The sequence below is a fragment of the Thalassophryne amazonica genome, chromosome 8 (genome assembly GCF_902500255.1).
Source record: "Thalassophryne amazonica chromosome 8, fThaAma1.1, whole genome shotgun sequence".
In the NCBI taxonomy this organism is placed as follows: Eukaryota; Metazoa; Chordata; class Actinopteri; order Batrachoidiformes; family Batrachoididae; genus Thalassophryne; species Thalassophryne amazonica.
In genome coordinates this window covers 97,755,959-97,765,320 of record NC_047110.1, presented here as the reverse complement: position 1 = coordinate 97,765,320, position 9,362 = coordinate 97,755,959, and the positions used below count along the sequence as shown (strand labels likewise).

At 41.6% G+C, this 9,362-nt stretch overlaps 1 protein-coding gene across 2 annotated transcripts; it reads left to right on the top strand.

Moving 5' to 3' along the window:
* The first annotated feature begins 2,580 nt into the window (after positions 1–2,580).
* ada2a (adenosine deaminase 2a) lies at positions 2,581–7,949 on the top strand. 2 transcript variants are annotated; one of them, XM_034177047.1, is made up of 9 exons: positions 2,581–3,275; positions 3,571–3,790; positions 4,666–4,879; positions 4,961–5,088; positions 5,182–5,272; positions 6,077–6,185; positions 7,231–7,367; positions 7,463–7,665; positions 7,739–7,949. In XM_034177047.1, exons 1-9 carry the CDS (start codon positions 2,972–2,974, stop codon positions 7,827–7,829), a joined length of 1,497 nt encoding a protein of 498 aa, XP_034032938.1. In that variant the 5' UTR covers positions 2,581–2,971; the 3' UTR covers positions 7,830–7,949. The 2 variants fall into 2 exon arrangements, with proteins under 2 accessions (XP_034032938.1, XP_034032937.1); XM_034177046.1 differs by having other exon boundaries at positions 2,582–3,275; positions 7,231–7,388; positions 7,739–7,948.
* The last annotated feature ends 1,413 nt before the right edge of the window (positions 7,950–9,362 follow it).

The following is a 9,362-nucleotide window of genomic DNA, read 5'->3' as shown; positions in this document are numbered from 1 at the left end:
TATATATATATATATACACACCCACAGTAGTGTTCAGAATAATAGTAGTGCTATGTGACTAAACAGATTAATCCAGGTTTTGAGTATATTTCTTATTGTTACATGGGAAACAAGGTACCAGTAGATTCAACAAGACCAAGCATTCATGATATGCACACTCTTAAGGCTATGAAATTGGGCTATTAGTAAAAAAAAAAAGTAGAAAAGGGGGTGTTCACAATAGTAGTAGTGTGGCATTCAGTCAGTGAGTTTGTCAATTTTGTGGAACAAACAGGTATGAATCAGGTGTCCCCTATTTAAGGATGAAGCCAGCACCTGTTGAACATGCTTTTCTCTTTGAAAGCCTGAGGAAAATGGGATGTTCAAGACATTGTTCAGAAGAGCAGCGTAGTTTGATTAAAAAGTTGATTGGAGAGGGGAAAACCTATACGCAGGTGCAAAAAATTATAGGCTGTTCATCTACAATGATCTCCAATGCTTTAAAATGGACAAAAAAACCAGAGACGCATGGAAGAAAATGGAAAACAACCATCAAAATGGATAGAAGAATAACCAGAATGGCAAAGGCTCACCCATTGATCAGCTCCAGGATGATCAAAGACAGTCTGGAGTTACCTGTAAGTGCTGTGACAGTTAGAAGACACCTTTGTGAAGATAATTTATTTGCAAGAATCCCCAGCAAAGTCCCTCTGTTAAATAAAAGACGTGCAGAAGAGGCTACAATTTGCCAAAGAACACATCAACTGGCCTAAAGAGAAATTGAGGAATATTTTGTGGACTGATGAGAGTAAAATTGTTGTTTTTGTGTCCAAGGACCGCAGACAGTTTGTGAGACGACCCCCAAACTCTGAATTCAAGCCACAGTTCACAGTGAAGACAGTGAAGCATGGTGGTGCAAGCATCATGATATGGGCATGTTTCTCCTACTATGGTGTTGGGCCTATATATCGTATACCAGGTATCAGGATCAGTTTGGATATGTTAAAATACTTGAAGAGGTCATGTTGCCTTATCCTGAAGAAGACATGCCCTTGAAATGGGTGTTTCAACAAGACAATGACCCCAAGCACACTAGTAACCAAACAAAATCATGGTTCCAAACCAACAAAATTAATGCCTCGCAGATGTGAAGAAATCATGAAAAACTGTGGTTATACAACTAAATACTAGTTTAGTGATTCACAGGATTGCTAAAAAGCAGTTTGAACATAATAGTTTTGAGTTTGTTGCATCAACAGCAGATGCTACTATTATTGTGAACACCCCCTTTTCTACTTTTTTTTTTTTTTTACTAATAGTCCAATTTCATAGCCTTAAGAGTGTGCATATCATGAATGCTTGGCCTTGTTGGATTTGTGAGAATCTACTGGTACCTTGTTTCCCATGTAACAATAAGAAATATACTCAAAACCTGGATTAATCTTTTTAGTCACATAGCACTACTATTATTCTGAACACTACTGTGTGTGTGTGTGTGTATGTGTATATATATATATATATATATATATATATATATATATATATATATATATATATATATATATATATATATATATATATACGCACACACACACACTGTGTGTGTGTTTAGAGTGAATGGGAATATGACATGGTTGATTTTATGAGACTGTTTTAATGTCTTTAGTTTTACAGCTAGCATGCTTTCCTGCCTCACATTTGTTGAAACTAGACCAACTAGGCAACCAGGTCTGCAATAGAACATAGTTTTCTTTAGTAACAGGCACTGTAAAGAAGGATGGTGGACTAGAAGTGCTAAAAGCTCTGAGGTAATATATAAATGCGTCGCACAGTTTGTATCATGAATTGTATTTTCTAACAATAACAAACTGATTTAGGACTACATTGGCAGTAGTGCATTCACGTTTTCTGTCTCGCCTATAAACGACAGTGTTATTGTTAAAAATCTGTAAAGGTGTGATGCCAACTTGGTGTACTGTACAGGTGTGTATGTGTGCATGCGTGTACGTTTCTGGTGTAGACAATGTGCACCAGAATATTGGGAAAGTGTGTTCAATTCTCAATGTTACACTGTTGTTGTCATCTCTCTGCACTAGTGAAACCACGTAGACGGAATTAAATGTGAATCATATTTATTTGCTCTTTTAAAAATTTCCTTTGTACAATTTTAGACTTGTAATATAAATGTGGTTTCTTTTCTTATTCTTTTTTTTTTATAATGAAAGTTGGTTGTTACCTCAGACTGTGGTATTGGAAAAAGATCTGTGTTTCATCTGTAAATGATATTTGCAAGTTCTTATCTGACTGACATAGATTATTTTCAAAATGGACTGAAGTATTTTCTATACTGTATGCTTCTTAGAAATAAATAACCCTTCCTGAGCAGTGTTTCACTTTGTTGTTACAAAAAAAAAGAAAGAATATTCTGTAAGCGGCTTCAACCATAGATACGCCAATATCGCTGTCCACCAATCAGATTGATCTGACGTAGCCAATCGCCGTAAAGGAGGCGGGACTCAGTTGCACTGTAAAGGGGCGTGGCGAACTTAAAACTACACTGTCAATAACGCACGACGGACCCGCTTGTCGCCGTTTAGCGGTTTGCTGGTGACTGCTGTGATAAGTTATTTGATCAACCTGACCAACCACCGTTTGCGGGCAGCTTCTGTCGTGTTTTGGTGCCATTTATGAGACTCCAAACTGGATTGTTTATGTCGTTAGCAGCTGCCTGTTCACTATCTTTAAGCTAACGTAACCTCTGCAAACGAATTCATTTTCTCTTGAGTTTTTAAGAGAACTTTGTCTAGTTTATTGGGCGACTATTAATGCTTTGTCCTATTTCGTATGCACAGGAGATGTACTGAAGGCTGCTGTTATTTATTTTTTTAATGTGTTGTCAGTAGGCGTTTGCTGTGCTGTTTTAGTAAAGACTGCTCAGGTTTTGTAGAACTGTTTATCTGTTATTAGACTGGCCCCACATATGGTGTGAAGAATGGCAGTCCGCCTGCTGCACCCTCTTGTGGCCGGTTTGTGGCTGTGCCTGTGCCTGGTGACCTGCAGCTTGACCCTGCCCGACCCGAGCCGCAGACAGGCTCTCATCCAGATGGAGGCCTCGCTGCAGACAGGTGGGAGGATGACTGTGTCGGAGGCTGAGCAGCGGCTGGATGCTCGGCTGCTCAGACTGAAGCAGGATGAGCTACAGAGGGCAGACTTTCCTCCCGCAGTGCACTTCTTCAAAGCCAGGCGCCTCATCAGGGCCAGTCCCATCTTCCACCTGCTCCAGAAGATGCCTAAAGGTATGCAGTTGGTGTGCAGCATCACTTCAGCTCAGGCCTCACTTTGCAATGGGATCAAGAAATGTTTTCTAGCTCGATCTGTCTAATCAATATATGTAGACCAGGGCTGCATACATGTGGCCCAAGATTAGTTTGTTGTTTTGAGTCACCATGGCAGTTGGGAAAATTTGCATATTGATAAATCTTCATTCTGCTGCGAAGGTATCAGCATTGAGGAAAAAAAAATCTTTGGAGCCAGGTGTTTGATTATTTCTGTCCAAAAGTAAAAACTTCAAGGCTTCTTCTTTTCCTCCAGGTGGAGCGCTGCATGTTCATGACTTTTCTATGGTAGATGTAGAGTGGTTAGTGAAGAATGTGACCTATCGACCCCACTGCTACATGTGCTTAACTGACAGCCTGTCGCTCAGATTCATCTTCTCCTCTCTGTGGCCCAAACCTTTACCACAATGTTCTCCGTGGATCCTCCTAGAAAACCTCAGGGCCAAAATGGTCAACACCACAGACCTGGACAACAGGTAACGTCTGTTTTGAAAACTGGAAATACTTGTATATGGAACAGAGAAAAGACCATATTATACTAGATTATGTCCCCACAATCACAGGCTGTACTTGTTTTAATATTAGGTAGAGTGCAAATATTTATATAGTAAAATGGTGCAGTTACAAAAAATCATTAATCCATTTCATTTTTAACTTTAATCATGAACTAACCTGTACCTGTTGTTGCCAGAACTGCATTGCTTTAAATTGGAACAATTCTTAAATCTGCGTGCAGTAGTCGCACATGCCGAAAGTACTTTGACCATCTGCTAGAATCATACGTGTCAAACTGATTCCAGAAAGGGCCAAGAGGGTGCAGGTTTTCTTTGTAACCACCCACTGCACCAGGTGATTTCACTGATTAACTGATTCCATCTGCTCAAAGTGACGTTAACCTATGTGCTAGATAGAAAAGCGTATAGAGGTGCAGTCCTTCTGTTGATGTTGCTTCTGTGTATCTGATTTATCAAAAATAATTCAGAAAAGTTTTGGTCTGGGTCAGTGAAGTTGGTGGAATAAATGAGGGTCAGTCAAGGACAATGTAATTTAATTTTGAGAAAAATCACTTAAAAAGTCAATATCAAAGATTTGGGTCCACTGTTTATATTCATTCAGTGGCCACTTCAGGAGTGTTTCAAAAGATATTACTGGTTACTTCATGCTGTCTTCTAGGAAGTCGTTACTTGCACACACTGCCTTAAAAACCCCGTTGTTACATCCACTTCTTTTATAATGTCCATTGTCAGGATGACAGTTTAAATCAAAGCACCTCCTTTTTTTCTTTTTTTTTTAAACCATTGTTATTAGAACCGTTACTCTCTTGGCTCAATCATGTAATATTTACACTCAGCATCAGGGGTAATATGACGCTCTTCACTGACAAAGAACCAGAAGAACTGTACCCCAGCCAGGACGTGATATGGAAAAAACTTGAAGAAGGCTTTCTGGCTTTGTGGGGTCTTGTCACCTACGCTCCCGTGTTCAGAGATTACTACTACCAAGGCCTCAGCCAGTTCTACACAGACAATGTCATGTATTTGGAACTACGGGCTTTACTCCCACAGGTAAACCAACATCTTCACATTTGGAACGCTGTCTCTGTCACAGACCTGGTTCTTTTTAGTGTGGTGTCTTTTGGTACTCAGATATACGAGCTGGATGGCAGCACTCATGACAGAGGCTGGACCTTGAAGACCTACCAGGAAGTCACCAGACAGTTTGTAGTAGATCACCCAGATTTCTTTGGAGCAAGAATTATCTTCTCAGTGCACAGGTGACCACCATGATTACCTACCTAATCAATTACCTGCACAGCGTGAACATGTTTGCATGTTAATGATAAAACAGCCGTCTCTGCCTGCTTCAGGGCAGCAAACGCGTCTGTGATGATGGAAGCTGTGGAGGAGGCCATGAAGCTGCAGACGGACTTCCCAGATATCATGGCTGGCTTTGACCTGGTGAGCATTTATGGGAACGTGGTGGTTTAGAGGTGAGAGAAACAGGCTTGTGAGCAGAGAATCCTTGATTCAAGTGTGCCCTTGTGCAATGTCCTGGTGTGCAGTTGGACAGCTTGCGTGGCAGCAGATTGACATCGGTGTGTGAGTGAGAGTCACTGTTTTAAAGCAATTTGAGCTTCTGTATTAGATAGAAAATCATGATCGGAATGTCATTTACTGTTCACTGATGTTTGTCAGCTTGTTTGCAGGATAAATAACTAATTTTCAAGAACCTGATTTTTTTTTTTTTTTACCTTGAAGAACTATTGTTACATTTCAGGGTGTATATGCAGACTGAGTGACATCCCAGTAAATTGGTTAAAGGTCAATATTTTGGCCTAGTGCCAATATGTAGGGGATATTATTTTAGAATGACTATACGGAGAAATTGGTTAAAGATTCACTGATGTTTACTTACAAACACTGTTGTGAATTCACTTTTCTGTTATTACGTGACCCTTCACCTTGGGTGACATTGAGAGATCATAACCGTTTAACTCAAACAGTTTTGAGTCAATTTTTAGGAAACGTGGAAGTATTGTCTGATAGCTGATGATAAAGTGTCTCAGTTTTGGACAGATTTGTTCAAATATTCGTGCCACACAGAACAATAACTCTGGCAAGACCATTGAATCGCAAAGAATTTGCACAAATCGTCAGCCGTGTAAGGAACAGAATGCAGAAACATTACTTAAATGATAACTACTGTAGTGGAAGAGGCATTTATTTATTCTTTTCCTTGACTGAAATTTTGTTTGTTCTCAGGTGGGTCGAGAGGACGCTGGCAGACCCCTGTGGTACTTCAGAGATGCACTATCGCTGCCTGTGACAAAAGGGGTTGTGCTCCCTTTCTTTTTTCATGCTGGAGAGACTGGTGAGCTCATTGGTGCCTGACATATATTCCGTTTTACACCTACTGTAGCTCTCAATTTTCAGTTATGTATTCAGAAAAAGGGGGCAACTAATTTATAAAATTACTAACTTTACGATACAAGTTGAATTCATTAGGAAATATCCCTTTCCCGCATGATATTTGACTGTCAAATGATTAGTTATCAGTTTTTGCCAGATTTTTACATTTTATTTTTATTTTTTATTTATTTTTTTGGTTTGACATATTACATGCATCTCTAGAAAGGTCAGCCATGTAGGGGAGTGGAAACAGTTTTCTTAGATTTTCTAAAACCTTTTAAACCCAGAAATGCATGAAAGGGTGTAACTTGATGTAAAATCTTTAATAATTGGATTATTTCATCTTTTCCTGAGCAAATCAGTAAAATATTTCAGGAAACACGTCTTTATCTGCAAGTCATATAGATGAATCGGGTGTAACGTCAGTCACATGAAATTTTTCACAACCCTGAAGCAGTGCTGCCAAGTGCCTCACTATTTGTTCTCCACTGCGGTCAGTGTATTTAGTGAGCCTACTCCCCCTGTATACCTGGAGTTCACAGTCATGAATCATTGTCAGTTTTCAGAGAATTTTGAAATAAAGTTTAAGGAAATCTTCTTGTCAAGTCCATCAGTCATATTTGTTTTCAAAAAAAAAAAGCATCACTGGATAACTTCTTCCCTGTCTAAATACTTGAAGACTTTAACTATGCTCACACACAAGATTAAGGACTTATAGCTTCAACATTTAGTGTGAAACTAGTTGAAATAGCTCAAACTAATTACACAGTAATGTCCGTCACAATGGAATTGCCCATAAATGAGAGGAAAAAAAAAAATATGAATATGGGCTTAAATGTGAAAACTACTCTACAACATGATCCAAATAAAATAAAAAACAGACCCTTAATAAGAGATGGATGAAATGAAGTTGCAATTAAAGAGAGTTTGGTCCCAAGAATAGTTTCTCTGCATTTCCACAAAATGAAGGTGAGATGAGTCTTCTTTCTTTCTTTCTTTCCTAACAGATTTGCAGGGCACAGACGTAGACGAGAACCTGCTGGATGCGCTTTTGTTCAACACGTCACGCATCGGTCACGGCTTTGCTCTGCTTCGTCACCCGGTTGCTCGAGATCTATCCAAGAAGAGAGGCGTGGCCGTGGAAGTGTGTCCCATCTCAAACCAGGCAAGCTGTGACTTTGTAATAAAATGCTTTACGTGTTCCTGTTCATGCTGAAATAACGTCTTCCTGACATTCAGGTGATGAAGCTGGTAAGTGATCTACGAAACCATCCTGCAGCTGTGCTCATGTCTGAGAACCACCCAGTGGTGATCAGTTCCGATGACCCCGCTATGTTTGGCTCCTTCGGTCTCTCTTACGACTTCTATGAAGCCTTCGTGGGTTTCGGGGGGATTCGATCACATATAGGATCTCTCAAAGAGCTGGCCATAAACTCTATAAGGTGAGGCTGCAGATGTTTTGTGTTTGAGTGCTGAATGGCAGTGCACGCTGACGTTTCCCCGTCTCTGTTTCAGATACAGTTCTCTGGCTCCAGAGCAGCAGCAGAAGGCTCTGGCTCAGTGGCAGACGAGATGGGAGAAGTTTACCGCTGAAAACTCCTCTTAGAATATTAACTGGTTTGCACTGAATGCAGACAGGATCAAAATACAACTTTTTCATGCCTTTGTCACTCTTTCTTTAAGAAAGTAAAGCTTATTAAATGGAGTGGAATTAAAATACTATTTGTATATATATATATATATATATATATATATAGTTAGTGCACTTTCTTGAGGTTGTGTGTTTTTTGAAGGACGGACTGCACAGGGTAGCTCATTGAAATGGATGTTAAATCCATCCATCCATCCATTTTCTTCCGCTTTATCCGGAGTCGGGTCGCGGGGGCAGCAACTCAAGCAAAGCCGCCCAGACCTCCCGATCCACACACCTCCTCCAGCTCCTCCGGGGGAACCCCAAGGTGTTCCCAAGCCAGCCGAGAGATGTAGTCCCTCCAGCGTGTTCTGGGTCTTCCCCGGGGCCTCCTCCCAGTGGGATGTGCCCGGAACACCTCTCCAGCGAGGCGTCCAGGGGGCATTAGGAAAAGATGCCCGAGCCACCTCAACTGACTCCCTTCGACGTGGAGGAGCAGCGGCTCGACTCCGAGCTCCTCACCCTATTTCTAAGGGAGCGCCCAGCCACCCTGCGGAGGAAACTCATCTCGGCCGCTTGTACTCGCGATCTCGTTCTTTCGGTCATGAGCCAAATCTCATGACCATAGGTGAGGATCGGAACGTAGATCGATCGGTAAATCGAGAGCTTTGCCACCCTACTCAGCTCTCTCTTCACCACGACGGTCCGATACAGCGACTGCATCACTGCAGATGCTGCACCGATCCGTCTATCGATCTCACGCTCCATCCGTCCCTCACTCGTGAACAAGACCCCGAGATACTTAAACTCCTCCACTTGCGGCAAGGACACTCCACCGACCTGAAGAGGGCAAAGCACCTTTTTCCGGTCGAGAACCATGGCCTCGGATTTGGAGGTGCTGATTTTCATCCCGGACGCTTCACACTCGGCTGCAAACCGCCCCAGTGCACGCTGAAGGTCCTGATTTGACGAAGTCAACAGAACCACATCGTCCACAAACAGTAGAGACGAGATTCTGTGGTTCCCAAACCAGACCCCCTCTACACCCTGGCTGCGCCTAGAAATTCTGTCCATAAAAATAATGAACAGAACTGGTGACAAAGGGCAGCCCTGGCGGAGGCCAACGTGCACTGGAAACAGGTTTGACTTACTACCGGCAATGCGAACCAAGCTCCTGCTGCGGTCGTACAGGGACCGGATAGCCCTTAGCAAAGGACCCTGGACCCCGTACTCCCGGAGCACTCCCCCGAGGAGGAGTTAAATCCATTGAACATAAATTGAAGTACCATACTTTTTTGTCAATTGCATTCACTGATAAATACAAAAGTAGATTTGACGTTTAGGACCCTATCTTAATGTGACTATCGTGCATAGTCTAAAATGCATAGCAAATGGACATTTTGGGTTTGCCTGACCTTCCTTTGCTATTAACATGCCACCTAACATGAGTGCAAAGTAAGGCGCAGAGCTTGAATTTATTTTGTCAGTCAGGTTTTGGGCTTGAGATGA

Coding starts and splice junctions, on each gene's coding strand:
- ada2a (XM_034177046.1), top strand. CDS start 2,972: ATGGCAGTCCGCCTGCTGCACCCTCTTGTGGCCGGTTTGTGGCTGTGC. Junction 5,273..6,076: donor TCATGGCTGGCTTTGACCTG/GTGAGCATTTAT, acceptor GTTTGTTCTCAG/GTGGGTCGAGAGGACGCTGG. Junction 6,186..7,230: donor TTTTCATGCTGGAGAGACTG/GTGAGCTCATTG, acceptor CTTTCCTAACAG/ATTTGCAGGGCACAGACGTA.